Source organism: Ochotona curzoniae, unplaced genomic scaffold (genome assembly GCF_017591425.1).
Source record: "Ochotona curzoniae isolate NIBS_2020 unplaced genomic scaffold, NIBS_Ocur_1.0 contig_43, whole genome shotgun sequence".
Classification (NCBI taxonomy): domain Eukaryota; kingdom Metazoa; phylum Chordata; class Mammalia; order Lagomorpha; family Ochotonidae; genus Ochotona; species Ochotona curzoniae.
The window spans coordinates 32,545,247-32,565,744 of record NW_024466218.1 but is presented as its reverse complement, the minus strand read 5'-3'; the positions used below and the strand labels follow the sequence as shown (position 1 = coordinate 32,565,744).

Here is a 20,498-nt window from a genome sequence, read left to right as displayed (position 1 = left end):
CATGCAAGGCAAGGACTTTAAATACTAGAGTATTGTGCCTGGCCCAGAAAATTTATGTTCTTAAAAAACAAAGAATCTTGCTAAAATCAATTATGATGATTCAACAGGTTGCACCACACTGAATATAAAATAGTAATAAGTAGATTTTAAGATCTCTACATTTTGATTTTTTTATTAATGTTAATATTATTACACATACATGTGCATGTGTATATGTAAAATATTTAGAATATTTTATGATTTTTGTATGCATAAAAACAAAAATGATATATTACAAAGAGAATATTTTATTTATTTCTGCTCTTTGACTTCTTACAAAATATTTTTAAGTTTTTCAGAACAAATTTTTAACATTAGCAAGGACACAATATTCTTTATACTTATGTTAGACTTTTTTTAAATAAAAATCAGATGTTTTTGAAAGTAAGGGAGTGATTTAATTTATGAGTAAGACTTCCTTTACATGACAACATTACCTATACAAAATTACCAAATTTTGTTATTAATATAAAAATTTTAAACTGCCTGTTTTATCATTTTTGAAAGAGCATATTGGAAATTTATTTTATTATCTTTGCTATGTAGAATAAATATAACATAATGCAGAGTTATCAGAAAAATAAAACTGAAATTTAAGATAAAGCATGATGATGTTGATATTTTGTTATTTTAGAGTATATAGATACTTTGCATTTGGACAAAGAACAGAAAATAAAGACTGGGATAGATTTCTTATTTAGTTTCTTTAACATAAATCCTGTCCAGGGTATGAAGAACAGGGGTATCAAGTGCAAGAAACAAAAAGGAATAAGCTACTTGTCAGTTGATTGAACACTGAAACACAAAACATTTGAAGAGTATTTTTCACAATGATTTAGCATGTGGGAAAGCTATCATGTTTCCTAAATTTTGCAGCAAGCCTGGTTTACAAAGTAATTGCCTTTCAATTATAAATATCTAAACTCTTCCTAAGAAGACCTAATCCTCACACTAGTGAGTTACTGTGAAACACTGGAAATCCATTATTTCCATCGTTAAATCAATAATCCGATCCCTAATTTACTTCATATATGCTTGTGTTTATTAAGTTTAGCATGTTGTTGAAAATAAACACAATTTTACCTGTGCTTATGTGACATTGATCATTATGCAACTCAATACTTAATAAATATAATTTTTATCAAAAGTGACATATGCGTATAGAGGTCACTAGTTAATGCAAGCTTTTATCTTGACATGCCCTTTCCCAAGTTTGTTTGCTTTTCTATTGTACAATGGTATATGAATTCGTCTGCATAAATAATTCCTCATTCTTTTATGTTTGGATTCCCGTATTAACTGGTGGAGGATGAAACATTCTGTCTGAAAAACAACATCTAATAACATTCTGTTACTAATGTTAAGCCTGACATTTGGATGAAAACCATTCATTTCCTGTAAAATTAATGTTTGATGATAAAACCCACAAAAATCAAAACAGGCAGAGTTATGTTATTCTTTTTTTTTTTTTCTGGAAAGAGATTCATTTATTTTACACATTTGAGAGGCAAAGTGATAGAAACAGAGACAGGGAAAAATCTTCCCACAACCAGTTCACCTCCGAAATATCCACAAAATCCAGAGCTGAGGACACATCAAACTAGAAACCAATAACTGGATCCACACCTCTCACCTGGCACATGATGCCTGCCCCCTAATTCTGTGACTTTTGAAAAAGGTTCCTGAGGGATTGGCATGATTGCTTAGTGGCTAAACTCATATGTGATCCCTTGCATGCACTGGCCAGGAGCCCATATGGGTGCTGGTTCCTGTCCTGGCTGCTCCATTTCCATTCAGTTCCCTGATTGTGGCCTGCAAAAGCAGTAGAGCATAGCCCAAGGCCTTTGGACTCTGCACCTGTGTGAGATACCTGGAGGAGGCTCCTGGTTCCTGCCTTCAATGGGTTCAATTCTGGGCATTGGGACCACTTTGGGAGTGGACCAGCAGATAGAAAATCTTTCTCTCTGTCTTTCCTCTCTGTGGATCTGCCTTTTCAATGACAATGAATAAATCTTAAAAAAAAAAGTTTCCTGAAACTACACATGAGGACTACAGTTCTGAAAACTCAATAAGGATGGGAAATCCCTGTGCAAATAAAAAAATATAGAGACATAATTAGGAAATTAAAGAGAATTAAGTAGGTGTATGAATGGAAATTTAATTAAAGGAACAAGTAGTGCCCAATAAACAGTGATTGAAATGAAAAGCCCAATAAGGAATTTGGATAGTCTTCCTAACTGTTCTAGCAGCTTATTTTAAAACACCTGGAACTAGTGGCTGTCCACACTTTAAGAAATTCAAAAATCACCAGAAGGGGTAGAGGGAGTTTTCTGTCAATGAATTCATTGCCCTTGTTTTTAATCAGGTTAGTGGATTTCCTATTAAGATCATTAAATAAGAATTCCAGTTAAGTAGTATATGATAACTGATAATAAAAGCGTTAAATAACAGCACAAAAATACACAAGGGATTCTCAACAGGGTGTTTCAGTTTATTAAACTGGACTTTCGTTGGGGAATTTTCTGATGTTACTTTAAAAAAAACTACAGAAAATATTTAATTTTCTCTCACCCAGGTTGTCATTAGAATTGACACAGTGTATATATTTTTTAAAGTATGTATTCCATTTGTGATGTAATTCATCAAATACAATTTTGTTTATACTAGAACATAATTTAAATATTCATTTGTTTTTATTGGAAAAGCAGATTTATAGAAGGAAAGAAAAAGTAAAAAGATCTTCCATCGATTGGTTCACACCCAAAATGTTCCTAATGGCTGGAGCCAAGCTGGTCCAAGACCAAGAGTCGGGAGCCTCCTCCAGGCCTCCCATATGAGATCCCTTGAGGATCTCAAGGCTTTGGGCCGTCCTTCACTGCCTTCCCAGGCCCTAAGCAGGGAGCTGGACTGGAAATGGAGCAGCCAGGACATGAACCAGAGCCCATTTGAGATGCCGGTGCTTGCAGATAAAGGATTAACCAATTGAACCATGGCATTGACCTCAGGAACCCAATTTTTAAAATGAATATTTTAAAAGAAATACCTTAGAAATTAAAGCGTTTGTTTAAATGCATATGTGACTTAATATTTAATTTTAATTAGAATGATTACTTTGTTAAGATGTAATAGGTCTATTTAAAAACATATATGTCATATATGTATATATATATATAATGTATATATAATGCATATGTACACGTACGCACATTTGAAAGAGCAGCACACACATGTACACAGAGAAAGAAGGGGAGAGAGAGAGAGAGAATCTTGCACCTATGAATCACTCCCCAAATAACCGAAACCTCCAGGCCTGGGCCCTGCAGAAGCCAGTTGTCAGCACCTCCAGCCAGGGCTATTTGTCTTTGATGAAACGTGTTTCTCCTTTTCGTTTGATGGCTCCACTTAAAGCGCACTTTGGAAAATGTGTAGGCTGCACTTCTTAATGAACTGCTTAATAAGCTCTATCTTGTAATGTTGTAAACCAATATGTGTAAAACTCCACATATGGGAATTGGTGTTTTATTTATATACATCTATGTTCTTTTGCGGTTCACAGCAAGATGTAAAGTAGACTTCAAGTTGATATGAGCATACACCTGCTAAAGGAATGCTTTACTGAACACAATTCACTGTTGAATAGATCACAGCCTGAATTTTCCATTACTATTTGTTTTCTCCTCAGGAACATTTGTCATCCAGGTTACAGCAAGTGATGCTGACGATCCTTCAACGGGCAACAACGCTCGCCTCCTATACAGCTTACTACATGGCCAACCATATTTTTCTGTTGAACCAACAACAGGTATTTGTGAGCAAAATAGAATGCCATGCAAAATGGTTATGTGTTTTAATGATTCCTTATTTGAAGGTTAGAGTTTCAGAGGTACATATATATAGAGAGAGAAAGAGTGAGAATGAGAGAGAGAGATCTTCATCTATTAGTTCATTTGCTAGATGACTGCAATGACCTGGGCTGGGCCAAACCAAAGCCAGTGGTCAGGGTATCCTCTGTGTTTGGGAGGGGCCCTTCTGCTGAGTTTCCCATGCAATTAGCAGGGAGCCATAAGTGGAACAGCCAGGCCTTGAACTGGCATTCATATGTGATCCCGGCATTGTAAGTCACAGCTTTACCTACTATGCCACTATGCCAGACCCCGTTCAGGATGCTACCAGCTTAGAAAGAGATTTCAGTATTATTCTGATGTGGTTATAAATAAGTGGATTGTTATGCATAAGCATTGAATTGCTTTTATGCTTTAGGCTGATTTTTCAAAGGTTCAAATATTGACGTTTCAGTACATGTGCTAAAAATGACTTGTGTGTGAAATATGAAATACATGTAGGGTTTCTTTTAAGCTAATGAAGAAAAAGGTAACTCAATTAAAGGTAGGACAAGATATACATAATATAAAAGAGATGCCCCAAATCTATTTGCATATTTAATATACTCAACATCATTGTTATCAGGGAAATATGTACTTAAAATATTAACTTGAAATTAAATCTACAGCGTGAGTCACTTTCTTGCCCAAATAGAATGCCTGGATTTAATTCAGAATATAAGGTTTTGTGTGTGTGAATCAACATGAGATACTCATTTATAACATGCCTTAGTGCTATATTTCTATGCCTTCTTTCAGTTCAGGGCTTGGCTGCCAATTCCATTTATACTAAGTAGATACCAGGTGGTACCAGATTGGCTCCAATAACTGTACCAACAACCCATGTGAATTAAGGTGTAAGGCGGGATTCAGAGCCTGACTCCAGGTTCAGTTAACTCACCCCTCCTCACTTGGGTCGTCTGCGGAGTGAGCCACCAAAGTGGTTTCTCTCCCTTTCTTTGTCTCTGGTGCTTAGATGCAGATTTATTTGGCTATGCAATAAAATATTATTTTCATAATATACAGTTCCACTAACCTTTCAAAAATTCAACTTTATTTCAAAAACTAAAACATTTATTTTTGTCATTGCTTTTCCAATTGATGTTAATTATTACATAATGAAGAGACATTTTTTTTTTCTTTCAAACATTTCCACTTTATTATTCTTACTGAGTCTGTTTGAAACCATTGTTGTGTTCAAAATAAGGAGTAATTCCATATGTATCTTAGCCTAGGAACTGGTATTTCCCAAAGATAAATAGCCAGTCATCCAAAAATGATAATGAGATAAAAAAAATAAGGGTCTGTAGTTGTATTTAAGGATAAATAATATTTCCAGCTTGGTAACTTTTATTTTTAAAGAGTTAGGCTGTGTTCTTATTTTTCAATAATTATTGAGTATGCATCACTTAGCAAATATTTAGTATCTCACACTTGCTCAATGAAGATTTCTTAATGCAATTCATTTCTGGAGAATATCATTTGAATGACTGTTTTGTTATTCTCACAAGGTGTGGCACATGTTATTTAGGATTCATAGGAGATAAATTATTTTATTACATGCAATGAATGTTTTATTACATTGGATTTAATTTCATTGCTTACTTCCAATTGAGAAAGGCAGAATATGTACCCCACATTTTACAAATTCTGAGCTTGTGGGAGTGTAACCTTGCCACAATTAAAAGAATAAGAATGGCAATAACAAAGAAAACTATAAACAAAGAACAATGATAAAGTCTTTGTGTATTTGGAGTTGAAATATTCTGAGCACAGCACAGTGGCTCAGCGGCAGAATCTTCACCTTGTAACCAACTGGATCCCGTATGGGCACCGCTTCTTGTTGCAAATGTCCCACTTCCCTTATACCTCCCTGTCTGTGGCCTGGGAGAGAGGATGGCCCAAAGTCTTGGCCCCTGTATGCGGGTGAGAGACCTGGTTCCTGACTTTGGGTCAGCTCAATTCCAGCTATTGCAGCCATCAAGGTAGTGAACCAGTAGATGGAAGATCTTTCTGTCTCTCCTTCTCTGTGTAAGTCTGCCTTTCCAATAACTATAAATAAATATTAAAAGAGTTGAACTGTTTAGACTGAATAAACTCTAGTTAATATATTTTATTAAGCATCTTCTAGTGTTTCTTTCACAGTGGTGACCAGTCGATACTCTGATTGACCTTCGGTTCCCTTAATTGTAATTTTTGTCCCCAAGACAGCGTCATGTACATTGTAGCAGTTCAACATATATCAAGGTCATGATTGTATAATGGAATGTTTTAGAAATTGACAAGAAATATGCCACAATTATCACTGAAATAATAATTGGAATTGTGTTACATTTTTGAAGGAGTTATAAGGATATCTTCTAAAATGGATAGAGAATTACAAGATGAGTATCAAGTTATTATTCAAGCCAAAGATATGATTGGTCAGCCGGGAGCACTGTCGGGAACAACAAGTGTATTAATTAAACTTCAAGATATTAATGATAACAAGCCTATATTTAAAGAAAGTAAGTACTACTTTCTCATGACTGTGTAAATGTGAGTGTATGGAATATAGGCAAATGCTGAAGAGTGCGTGCTGAAAGTGCTGTACTTGCACAAAAGTTACACCGAACTGCATTTGTAAATTGTTTTAAGATGTCATTTTCACTACTATGTCTAAGCAAGCATTAATTAAGGACTACTGCATTTGTATTCTAGTACTTCCAATATATAAAGTTCTTCAGATTTCTGACTTTAAAACAAGATTGTTATCCTGAGGGAATCTGGTATAGGTTATGAGTACGTTTCTAGGTATCCAGACTGTTCCTTTATGATGGCTGAGCGGAAGGATCACCTTCTTTACTCACTTGACTGTCAGTATTTTTGGTTCTTTGCTCACCTAGGGTACCGATTTCCTGGAAGGCTGTCTCACTGGTTTTTGGCATACACTTAAACCTCAGAAGCAACAAAGGATGACAAATACTTGAATAATTCACATTTCTCTGACAAACAGTTTTGCCTCTTCCATTTTCAGGAACTCAAGTGATTACACTGAGCACATTGAAATATCCAGGAGACCGTCCTCTATCAGGTTCAGCTGATAAAAAAAAAAAAAAAAAGGAATTCCTTCTGGAACTGAATTCTTTAGACAACTTATTCATGTGGGATGATCCCTCTGCCTAACACTTAAAATATTCGTTTTTATTCATTCTCCTTCTTGTGGAAAGAAGAGACAGTTTCTAATTTTATTTCCTATTTGGACATTTTTCCATGGATTTAAAACTTGTATCAACTTGGGTTTAAAATTGACCATTGCAAGAAACGTGGGCCTCAATCAAAGGTAGAAGCAAGGAGGATCAAAAGCAAGCAATCAAAAGGAAAGAGGATGAAATTGAAAGCATAAAAACAAGAGGAAAGAGAATTTGGCTTCAGTATATAATTTGTATGCAAAAAAATTGGTGTTGATTCATCATTTATTTCTCTGAATTTTTCATTAGAAAAATAGAAAATAGGCTAATTTTGAATTCTGTAGAAGAAATATCATCTTTCTATCTACAATTCCGCTTAGTGCGTTCAAGTAAGATTTTATGTTAGAATAAAAAGAGTTTCTGATACCTGATTCTCAGTCTTGAGTCTGGTTGATACAGATAGTCTTGACTGCTAAGTCTCACACCCATAGCATGATTCTTTAGATGCTGACTGTGCTGTTGACAAAAAAACAAAACAAAACAAAACAAAACAAAAAACTGGTTTACAACTTTTTATATATGCAATCACATAAGTATTTTTTTTATTTTCCAAATGAAAAAAAACACATTTGTCATGTAAATGGTCAACACCATCCCAAAGGATGAAGCAGTAAAATAATAGCAGGTTTTAAGCAATATATCATTAACAATAACAAGAAAATTGAAATTTGATCTGCCAGTCATCTGCTGTGTACTTCCAAGAATATTCATAAATAAATATTCTGGGGGCAGGAGCTCAGGATAGCAGTTAATATATTTGTTTTCAGTGTCCACACCTTATCTTGGAGAGTCTGGGTATGAATCCTGAATGGGTCCGAAAGCAGAATCTTGGGAAAACGTGGGCACCTGAGAGGAAAACCTGGCTAAAGATGCTGAATCCTGGGTTAGACTGGTTAAGCCATGGCTGGTGTGAAGAAAAAAGCATGCTGGTGTGGCAGGGGAAGAAAAAAGCATAAGATGGAAGCGCTCTCTTCTCCTTTCTGACTAGCAAATTACTTAATTAATCTTAGAAAGGCAAAAGGTTGTCTGTGAAATAAGATTTTGAAATATTTACTGTTCATTTAACTAAGAAATTTCAGAAACAATAATATATTCTCAAATACCCAAATTAAAAAAAGAAGGTATACTAGATAGTGATGGACTAAGAGTTAGTAAATGTAATGAGAAAAAGTATGGGTTTTCTTATACTATAAAAATGGTTGTTCTTACCAGAAGTTTATGACACAAAATATTTACCCGAAACAATTCAAATTTTCTTTTCATAGGTTTTTACCGCATGACAGTTTCTGAATTTGCATCCACTGGGACTTCTATAGGAAAAATCATGGCACATGATAATGACATAGGAGAAAATGCAGAAATGGATTACAGCATTGAAGAGGATGGCTCTCAGACATTTGACATAGTCACTGATAATGAGACCCAAGAAGGAATAGTTATACTGAAAAAGGTAGATACATAAATACCAATGCTTTATGAATTCATGCAACACAATGAAATTGTTAGGTATAGCTGGCTAGTTGCTGCTTTGTTAGGTAATCAAACAGAATTTATGATGTCTATTTTAGAGAAACAAGGAGTTTAGCGTTGAACAAACTAATTATTATATCTATCCCTGTAGAGCTTACACAGCTTTGGGAAATATAGAGAGAGTGAGATATTTTTAAATAAAGGACATATTATTGGAAAAAATCTGAAGAACCTGGAGGTTAGTTCTCAATTATATAGATTATTTGTAAACATAAACATATAATTGCGACCATAAACATTTTGTAATAGATGTAAATAACAAAATACAAATGGTTTGGGAGGTCTGCTTAACCACAAAGTCAGGTTGAACCACCTAAAATTTAAGTGAAAAGCAACTGGCCGTTTAACAAGGAAACTGTTCTGGACTCATATCCCAAGTTGCTGAAGGCACTTACGACATGTGTACTCTGCCTCTTTGTAGAAAGTAGATTTTGAGCGCCAGAACCACTATGGCATCAGAGCCAAAGTCAGGAATCGCCACGTGGAAGAGCACCTCATGCAATATCACACCGAAGCTTCAACCACTTTCATTAAGGTGCAGGTGGAAGACGAAGACGAACCTCCTGTTTTCCTGCTCCCTTACTACATTTTCCAAATTGCTGAAGGAAATCCACAGGTGTCAATTGTAGGCGTCGTGTCTGCCACAGACCCAGATCACACAAAATCGCCTATCAGGTGAGCCCTGAATGTCAGGTCTGAATGAAAAGTACGTGAGTATGAATTAGCTTAGGATAAAGTACCATGTGCTATTCAGCAATGATGCACCTGCACCTGTGTTCTTCAGGGGTGGTTTAACAACTTCAACAGGTCAAATAAGGAAACAGTGCTGGTTAGACTTCATGTCTGCTAAGATGCAGTAGAGTAGATGATGACAAGCACGTGCCAGAAACAGGAAATTGCCTAACACTGAGACTAAAAAGGTGAGGGAACTTGAGATGCCCCGTTGTAACCTCACATCATTGCTGAAAGAAAGCTGAGTAAAATATGGGCACCTTAGTACTTACAGGCAATGATTTGGAAAAGCAAAACTGATGTAAGTTAGAAGTAAATTTTTGAATTATAAATAGATAAATTTCTTCAATGTGGTTAGAAAGTTTTTTTTTTTTTTTTGCGTTAATACATTCTTAGAATATTTGAGTTGTAATCTGGTGGATAAACAAAAGTGCCCCATATTTTTCTGCATCACCATCCCTTGCTTACTAATTCCCTTCACCTACAATTCAGAATTGCCTAGATCTCTATGCACTGGCTCGAAGACTGGCTTTGCTCTTCAGCAGCAGCAATGTTTGAACCAAAAACTCTGGGGGTGGGGGGGTTTGACATGAGGAATGCTTCGACCTTTGCATTGTAACTTCCATTCATAGCATGCTGCATTTTAACATCTATGTATGGTTCTTAGTCATGATAGTGGTAACTACAAGTCCTTAGCATAGGACCTAGCTATTTCATTCCAGCACATTCACTTGAGAAAACTGATAGCATAGTGTTATGAATTACATTGTTTCTCCATGAATATGCAGCAAGCCTTAACTTCTTATACCTCAAAGTGTAATACAGGATTAGAATTATTCAAGGGGACTAGCTAAAATAAAGTCCTACTGGATCTGAGGAGCCTTTAACACAAGATGCCCCATGTTCTTGTAAGAATGAAAAGAGAAGACACATTGGCAAAAGATCACATGGAGGAAATAGAAGCAGGGATTAGAGTGATGCATTCATAAATCAGAATAATTGTACTGATGGACAGGAGGCAATGGTGGTTGGGAACTGCCACAGAGGATTCTTGAGATTTACAGGTAGCAAGAGCTGTCTGCTGACACCTTGACTTTGGACTCAAGGCTCCAAAGTTCTGAGAGAACAAATCTGCTCAATTTCAATGTTTTCCTGAAACAGACCTAGAAGGTGAACATGGTTATACTGATTTGAAAGCCCACATACAGACATATGAGATGGAGACATAATTCTACCCCAACAAATTCTTAAAATGCTTGTCCTTTTGTTTCAGACAGAATGGTGGGGGATATATCAAGCACCAAATAGTACGTGTCCAGTCCCATGAGCAGAATGTCACAGCATTCAGATGTAACATCTAGGGAAATCTTCCCCAAATACACCAAATAGTCTCACACTTATTTATAATGTGTGGTACCAAATGAATACTGTAGTTACTACACTGAATTATATAGAAAACAGCTGCAAGAAAAAAAAACAGCTGGTTCAGAACAGATGTGATTTTTGCCAACAGTTTTAAATTTAGCTTGCCTTTCTTAAAAAACGTGGTTTAACAAACCTATACTTTGGGTCCAGCACGACAGTGTGGCGGTTAAAGTCCTCGCTTTGCAAGCACCAGGATCCCATATAGGCGCTGGTTCTAATCCTGACAGCCCTGCTTCCCATCCAGCTCCCTGCTTGTGGTCTGGGAAAGCAGTCCAGGATGTCCCAAAGCCTTGGGACCCTGCACCCACGTGGGAGACCTAGAGGAAGAGCTCCTGGCTCCTGGCTTTGGATTAGCTCAGCTCCAGCCATTGCAGCCGCTTGGGGTGTGAATCATCATCAAATTTCCTCTCTGTCTCTCTTCTTCTGTATATCTGCCTTTCCAATAAACATAAATAAATCTTAAAAAAAAACTGTACTTTTTAGCAAGGATAGTGTCAGAGTGAACAAGAGAGAGAAAGAGGGAAAGAGAGAGAGAGAGTGCTTCCATCAGCTAGTTCCTCTTCCAATACCCTCTAATGGTTAGGGCAGGACCAGGCCCTCTGGGAGAACTCCATCAGTCTTCCCTTCTTAGTGTTAGGAGTCCAGAAGCAATCACTTGCTGCTTCTAAGAACACCCACTGATGGGAAACTGTGACTGGGACTTAAAAACCCGAATCAAATCCAGCCACTTTGATACTGGACACCACCCCCGGGGATGTGCAGTAGCAACAAGATGGAATCACAAGTGGACTCACGTATTGGCACTAAATGGCTGGAGTGCGGGCTTCAACAAAGGCGTCTTGGGCACAATCAAGACCGTCATTTCAGACACCTACACCATGTTCTGATTTTCCAGGGAGATTTTGATCTATTTTGCACCTTTAGCTTTTATTATTAACTTGTGGCAGAAACATGTTAATATATTAGAAACTGTAATTTCTTATCAATGTTTAGATGGATTTTAGTTGGAAAAATATTTTAAAGAAACAGGATTACACATTGAATTCAAAATAGTCTATTAAAATATTGTTTAATTTTTCCAGCAAATGTATTCATTGAGAAACTCATTTGATACCAAGTAAAATACTTTGTAATGTTTAAAGTTGGATGCAATTATCATTGGACTCCTTCTAAACCTGATTTTTCCTTTTGCTATTTTAACCTTCCCATGAATGTCAAGCTACAAATTTATGAGGTGTCTTTAGAAACATGTCAATTCAGTATTAAAATAATTTCACATTTGTCATGCAATTATGTCAAATCTCACTAATGTTTCATGCAAGTCTTATGGAATATATGTGCAGTGGTAAGCCATTACCGAACTCTGGGTATTACTATTCTCTCATTCTTATTATGAATCATTCGCATGCTGTCATAACATGTAGAGTGCTTCCAGGACTTTTTTCCATTGTGCAACCTGGGATCATTCTTCAGAATTTTGCAGCAGGGAGTTTGAAACCTGGCTGCCAGAATGACATGATTTAATAGCACATTAGATCTTCCACCTTTTACTTTGGTGACTCAGACCTTTTTGTTGTGGCCTTGCTCTTCTTCCTAATTTCTAAATTTCAAAATAAAGCCCAGTTGATTTGCGATTTTTCTGAATTCTGAAATATACATCCATGTAATTTATATAAAATAGCTTAAATCATAATATTGTATGCATCTTTTGTATGTAAGATTTCATATTGCAAGTATCTTGACATTTTAAAGTCCTTGTGATTCATGATGATTTTACTTTTAATCTGCATATTTATCTGATATTTATCAGATAGAAATTATATATATATATATTTCTTATCACAAAAATCCATCTATACTCTGATTCACACTCAAAATTCCTACAACAAACTAAGCTAAATCAAGCCAAAGCCAAGAGTTGATTCAAATATTATCAAACTGTTCTATCGTGTGAAGGAAAGCAAACATTTCTTATGCAGCAGCAGTCAAGGGTGTGCAATATACCACATAGATTAGTTAGCAATATATGTGTTGTCCGAAAGAAATTAGAGCCGGGTGTCTGGGAAGCAGCCAGTGGTCCCTAATGGGGATCCCTGAGTTTCTGTTTTCTGTGCAGCTTCCTGGTAAGGTGCCTCCTGGGGGGCAGTAGTGATGTCTCACACACTGGAGATCTGGATTAGTAGGAGCTAACGAAACCGTTGGACGTATCTAGACAATGCGATGCTGACCTGTCTGACATTGTCTGTACCAGCAACGTCGGGACACACGCAAATAACAGACTGATGAAATTCTGACTGCTTATGGAGGACTATACTGTTGTAATAATATGGGGCAAATCAGATGGAGGGTGGGAATTTGGGGGTGGGATAGGGAAATCCCAGAAACTATGGAATTGTACCATTAAATTTAAAACGAAAATATGTTCACCCATTAGCCTTTAACCAAATCCATCACCTTTTAAATTTAGTGCATATCAAATTAAATCAAAAAACATTATTGTTTCTTTTTTTCCTTCAGTCTCTATTGAGTTAAATCTTAAGTGTATGAATGTACTATTTGGAATTTTCTTCAGGATTACATTATATGAAATGAGAATTTAATAATTTGTGCTTATGTCTAAAAGGAGTGTTATGCATTAGTTTATACAAGAAAACAATACATTCCAGTTTTTTTTTCTCCCTTTTTGGGCAGGTATTCAATTGTCAGAAGCAAAATGTTCAGCATTGATAACAATGGCACAATTATCACAACTAACACCCTTGACCGGGAGACCAATGCTTGGTACAACCTCAGTGTTAGAGCCACGGAAGTATGTAAGTATTCATCTGGAACCACTCAGCTGTTCATTTGATTTTGCAAAGCACCCACACATATTCTAAATGCGGAATTTATTTTCTTTAAACATTTTGGAAGGCTAGGCTTTATGGTACAGCTGCTCCACCCGTATGTTGCTTGAGATCCAGTTCAGTCTCAGCTTCAGATCTAGTCTCTTGCTGGTGCTTACCCTGAGGGCAGCAAACAAGGGCTTCTTTGCTTGGGTCCCTAACAACCATGACTTCAACCCCAGTTTCCACCATGACTTTTAAATTGGACCTGGTCCAGTTCTGACTGCTGTTGGCATTTGGGTACCAGACTGACAGATAGGTAATTTCTTTTTTTTTTTTTAAAGATTTATTTTTATTATTTTTTATTGGAAAGGCAGATATACAGAGAGGAGAGACAGAGAGGAAGATCTTCCGTCCGATGATTCACTCCCCAAGTGAGCCGCAACGGCCGATACTATGCCGACCCGAAGCCAGGAGCCTCTTCCGGGTCTCCCACGCGTGTGCAGGCGTGTGCAGGGTCCCAAAGCTTTGGGCCGTCCTCGACTGCTTTCCCAGGCCACAGGCAGGGAGCTGGAAGGGAAGCGGGGCTGCTGGGATTAGAACCGGCGCCCATATGGGATCCCGGGCGTGCAAGGCGAGGACTTAACCACTTGCGCCACCGCGCCGGGCCCCAGATAGGTAATTTCTTAAGAAGATGAGCGAAAAAAACTTTTATCCATATTAACAAAGAGCAGCCTGAGGGAACAGCCAATTAAAATTAGAGGTGAAAAACAGATGACTCCAAATGTGTCTCCACCCTTACATGGGTCATGACGTGTTGGTATAAACCATGGCAGTCAGTCTGACATTTTGTCCCCGACATACATTGGGAAGATTCATTGGGAGTCCATTTCATTCCACACCAGAGATGCAGTAGGATGATTTCCCTTGATGTATGGTGCTCTCGTCTCCATTACATCCTTTATTTGTGAGTTTACATGTGTGTGTTTATTCACCTGTGTGCTTTTGTTTTGCACTTTTAATGCGAGTTGTCTTATATTAGAGCAAACATACTTGTTCTTATTGCACAAGTAGGTAATATTAAAGAAAACAGAAATGGAGAAATATAGGAAGGATGAAACAAAAGTCTGAAACTCTAAAACTTCCTAGTATGTAAATTCATGTGTATATTTCTTATCAGTTTACAAACATAAAATATACACGTTGAAGGTTGTCGCTAATATATTCAGGCACTTAAAAGTTTTTTGAAATAAAATTAAAGTCTAACATTCATTTCCTGTGATATTTTTGAGACAATCTTGTTTTTAATGTCAGTTTAATGAGAAAAACAAGTCTTATGTATGTTCTAAAATATATGCGCTTTCTACAAGTAGTCAAAGTACATGTTTCATAGAAATAATTCCATTTAAAAATCCTCAATTTAATATTCAACTATCAATATTCACTGCACTTCTATTAACCCAAAAGTAGTTTAACTATTGAATGGGAATTGAAATTTTAAATTAAAATAACTGAAATTTATTTCAACTAATGATAATCATGTTAGATTAAGTTTGTTAATTCATTGGTTGTTATGTTAGAATTCAAACACAAAATACCTGTGCCTCATTCCATGTTTTTAGGATCAAGTGATGATATATTTCAGTTTTTCAGAGAGTAGGGGTTATAATACATTAGCCTTTAAAACTCATACATTGTAATGAATCATTTTTTAATGAAATAATAGTATAAAATTTGAAAGATTTCTTTATATGCTATCTTTATATTTTCAGATTAATTCAGGTATTATATATTCTATGTCATCTTCAATAATCAGTAATGACAAATTACTTCCTCTTCCAATTTTTTTATCAGCAAAGTTTAATTTTTTAGGTTGCAAAAACAAATAAAATCATATAACTTTACTATTATTTCATAATTAACATTACAAATAAATACATTGACTTTCAAACTAATTCAAACTTAAAGGAATACCTGCAATATAGAAAACTTTACAAAAATAGTCTCCATTATTTAGTCAATGGATTAATATTGTTCAGTATAAAACTAAAGTTATGGGTAGAAAATAATCTGTACTCAAACTTTATCATAAGTGATTTTATATAGAATTTTAAAAGCCTTGTACATTTTTTCAACGTCTTATTTGAAGACTTGAAGAACATACCTTATCCTGCAAAGGAACAATTGGAGGGATATTAGGTGGGATGGAAAGCGTGTCTTACATTATTTTGCATTTTTTATGATATATTGAATAGCTCTATGGAAACACTGCAGGAGATTTTTGGTTTGCATTTAAAATTTTAGTTTAACTAAAATTTAAAGAAAGGGAATGAGTGTGACAAAAGACCAAAGGCTACAACAACAGAGGAAATGCCAAGGCTTTCCATGTTAGAAAGCGCAAAGTTGCTTTTTCAGAGAATAAAAGCTGTTTCTTCGTTGCATATTTCTGGGAGGAAAGTAGTTATAATGCCATTCTTTTAAAAACTATTGAGAAAAAAATAATACAAATGAGTTCAAAGAAAGACTACACATCTTTGAAATATGTATTTTTTAAAAAATAAATCACAGGCATTAAAAATTATTTATTAAAATTATTGAAATAATACTCCTCATTGTTTATTAGTTAGAAAAATATAAGAGCAAATCTTTTACCTCGTTTCATTAAATGTTCTACACTGAATTAATACAATCATAATCTTAATATTTTACACTTATAGATATGAAATGCTAAAATGAGCATTTTATATAAAATATATCATTCTATATGAAAAGACTTTAAGAAGACAGAGTTGACAATGATATTTTCAATATTTTATCAGATTATTTCTGAAAAAATTCATTTGTGACTGCAGAAACAGAGAGAAGTGGCTTGCTCCAACTGGTTCACTCCCAAATGCCTTCAGCTGCCAGGGCTGAACTGGATCACAGACAGGAGTGAGAGAACTCAGACCCGACCTCCTACATGAAGGGCGTGTGCGCAGCCACCTGCACCACCGCCCGTTGCTTCACAAGAGTGCGAAGCTGTGAATAGGAACGGAGGTAGCCCCGAAACCCAATGGAGCCAAATGGGGGTGCATGTGCTCCAACTGACATTAAAACCTTTAGGACAAATGCCCATAGCTGAAGTAATATGTCATTTTATGACTCTGGGAAATGAAAACAGCTTTAACATCACAAAACGAAACAAAAACTAACCAACAAATACGAAGTACAAGATAGATTTTGCATAAAAACACATATGGTAACATGCTATAAATACATAATCTGGCAAATATCGTCATCACTTATGATGTTTACAGGTGATATTCAAGCATTTATTAGCAAACATGATACACAGTCAATCACATGTTAATGTTGAAGCTAAATGATGTCAAGCGTGTATGAAGGCAGGCTGTGGCCCCAAAGTTTCCTTATAATGGTTAGGTAGGTGTCCATACAATTGTCAAAATATAAAGTTCATTTGAAAGAACCGCAGGAATTTGTAATTTAAAAGATTCCTCATTCCATAGACATATAGTAAAGGCCAGTTTACCAGTGTGTCTATCAGAAGAAGAAAAAAGTGTATATGTCAGAAAAAAAGCAGAAAAGAAGAAACCATCTCAACAGGAACTGTCAGTTGGGGATCACCAGGGAGAAAACTGTCCTCTTCACCTCTTAAATGCCTTCTCAGATTTCATTAATAAATGTCAGTTTAAAATGCAGTCACAAGTATTGGTAAGTCGTGTGCAAGTAAATTATCTTAATGCTTCATGTAATAACATCCTAGACACAATTTTGTGAAATTTTTCACCAAAGGATGAAGCCTCTGCATTTTTTTTCTCTAAACTGCTAAATGAGGAAAAAGGGATAAGCCACAATTCTGTTGGATTCTTGCACCTGCTGTCTAATTCTATGACACACTGTCCCTTGTTGATTGAGAATACAGAAAATAATTCTTGGGATTTATCCCAGGAATGGAATGGTGATTCAGCATTCACAAATTAACAAACATCATAAAGCAGTTCCAAAAAAATGAAAAATGAAAAAAAGCATGATCATTTCAGTAGATGTACAGAACACATTTGGTAAGAGCTGACATAACTCAACAACTGAGGTGCAGGGGTACACCACACACTTATAAAGGCTGTTTTGACACACCAACCACACAACACCTTCTGGATGGGGAACAGCTGAAAATGCTGACTCTCAGATCTGGAACAGGACATGGATATCTTTTAGCACTATTATTTGATGTGGTATTGAATGTATTAGAAAAGAGTGAGACGAGAAAGGAATTAATATTGGAAAGAAGAAAGTCAAAATTTACAGTTTTGTAGATGACATGTTCTGTATGGAAAACTGCAAATATTGCATTAGAAAAAAAAAATAGGTCTGGTAAGCCAATTCAGTAAAATAGCAGGATACAAACTTAACCTCTTATCTATACACAGTAGCTTTTCTCTCTTACCAACAAACAATTATCTTGCTGAAAGAAATTTTAAAGTAATTCTCAAAGTAGCTACTGTAATCAAATATTTAGGATTAAATTTAATGAAATAAGTGGAAAAATCACTATAATGGCAGTTATGGAACGTTAAAAACCCATGGAGGCATTCCAAACACACAAATAATGAAAAGCTATTTGCTGCTCATAGATTACAGCTACTCTGCTAAAGACGCTGATATTACCTACAGCAGTCTACAGCTTCTAATAAATCTCACTTAAAATGCCAAATCAGAATCAGAATCAAATGCAGAATCTGAAAGTAAAAGCTCAAGATTCACGTGGAAGTACAAATGATGCAGAACAGCCAAAGCAACACCCAGGTTGAAAAGCCAAGCTAGGTCATCCCAAGGGCTGATTTCAAGGCTTACACAGTGAGTGCTACACAAGTAGGATGAAAAGAAAGGACATTTATACATATACATATATATATACATGTGTGTGTAAAACAAAATATATATGTAAAATAAAATTAACCTATTTTTAACAGAATATTCAGACCGTATATTTAAAAAAAATTTTTTTTTAATAAATGATGCTGGGAAAAGTGTTTCCATGTCTTTATGATAACAAATTATTTAATCAACCAATGTAGCCACCATCAGATTAATTGAAAGGTGGAATGAGCACACAGTAGAATACTGCTTATCAGTGAAAAAGAATAATTCCATAGTTATTCAGAACAGAAATGGAAACTGCTGGAAGTCATGTTGAGTGAAAGAAGGCATACAGAAAGTCAGTTACCGCATGTTCTCACACACATGTGGAAGTTAAAATTAACAAAAACTATATGGAAAAAAAACCTCAAAATGCGTGGAGAATTTGATCACTAGATGCTGGGGTAGTGGGAGAAGAAATTAGAATAAAATAATTAGGGAAACTTGGGTGTGGTTCATAAATATCGACAAAGTTGCTGATGCAATATGCTGACAGAGCAAATGATGGTAAGCAGCGTATGGAAACGGAATCACTACTTCTTAGGTTTTGTTTCCTTAATTTAAAAGTATTCTGAAATAAAGTGGACAAAAAGGATAGGGAAAAGGAAAAAAAGTGAAAGTAATCCAACTCTGAGGAAAGTGGAGCCAATAAGAACTGAAGTAAATTTAATGGAAACATAGCATTTAATAATACTACATGCATAACACACACCCCTATGTATGAGTGTATATATATATTTATATATATATATATTCTAATACATATACTATACATTTTTGATCTATTGGAAATAATCTAATGTTAAGTTCATGGTACTTTATAGAATATTATGCTAAATAATAGAAAATAAAAATATAGGAAAAACATGTTTTAAATGACTCTGAGTACCCAAGTGTTTATAAGATGAATGAGGTCCCAGTGCCTATGAAATGCATATTTTAAAATTATTTGTTTCTTTATGGGTCAGGCCAAATGACAAAAAAGGGAAAAAGCATGAGAGCTCCCTGATCCTCCTGTTCATTCCCCAAATCGTTGTGACAGTCGGGCTAACGTTCAAGGTCAAGCCAGGAGCCAGGAACTGCAGTCTGGGTACCATGTCTCTAGGGCATCTTCCACTTTAGGGATACGTGCTGATGCTTCAGTTGAAGATGCTTCAGATAGTACTTCAGACTTAGCTGCAGAGGGAATGCCAAAGCTGCAGATGGTGGCCTAACTGGCTGCACTACAAAGCACACCTCAAGCTGAGTGTTCTTAATGTCATATGATTTAATTGTTAGAATGTAATCACTGTTTCATAATCAGGAGATTAAAATCATTATGGAGTGTTTAGCATCTGCACCTTGATGCCGGTCTGCTCCTGATGCTGTACCAGGGGTCTAAATGGTACATAGAAAATGTGATGTAAAAATGACAAATTCTTATGATAGAGTTGCACAAAAATAAATTCAGGTTATGAGTCAATCTACATAAATTCTTTAAGTGCTCTCATATAATCAATTTTCTTAGAATGAAACCAAACATATTTTATGCAGTGAGAAATTTCATATTACTATAATTATTTGTAACAAGGCTGAAGAAGAGGATGAGAAATGAGGTTTCAAGACTAAATTAAGTGATTTCAGATACTTACAAAGATAATGCTAATTTAATTCTAACTTTTCATCTTAAGAGAAAACTGGTTGTTATACTGGGTAGCAGATTTTCATGTATTTACCTCAACATTGAACTAAGATTTATGAAATTAAACATATATTAGAATTGCTTCAGGGAAATACATGTTTTACATTATCTGCCCTTGGCATTTATGTTAAAAGGCTTGATGTTGACCATTTAGCCTTTATTAGTATTATGTACAAATGTTTTCTCCTGTCACCAATAGCTCTTCAAAACCTTCAGCTGTATTTCTTAACCACAG

The 20,498-nt window shown here is 35.6% G+C and overlaps 1 protein-coding gene across 1 annotated transcript in view; it reads left to right on the top strand.

Annotated features, from left to right (window-relative positions):
* CDH19 (cadherin 19) overlaps positions 1-20,498 on the top strand; it is a 46,649-nt gene that overhangs the window by 6,412 nt on the left and 19,739 nt on the right. The window contains exons 3-7 of the mRNA XM_040984765.1: positions 3,722-3,841; positions 6,263-6,427; positions 8,416-8,600; positions 9,102-9,355; positions 13,529-13,650. Of these exons, the coding sequence (XP_040840699.1) occupies positions 3,722-3,841; positions 6,263-6,427; positions 8,416-8,600; positions 9,102-9,355; positions 13,529-13,650 (846 nt within the window). The remainder of the gene's footprint in view (positions 1-3,721; positions 3,842-6,262; positions 6,428-8,415; positions 8,601-9,101; positions 9,356-13,528; positions 13,651-20,498) is intronic.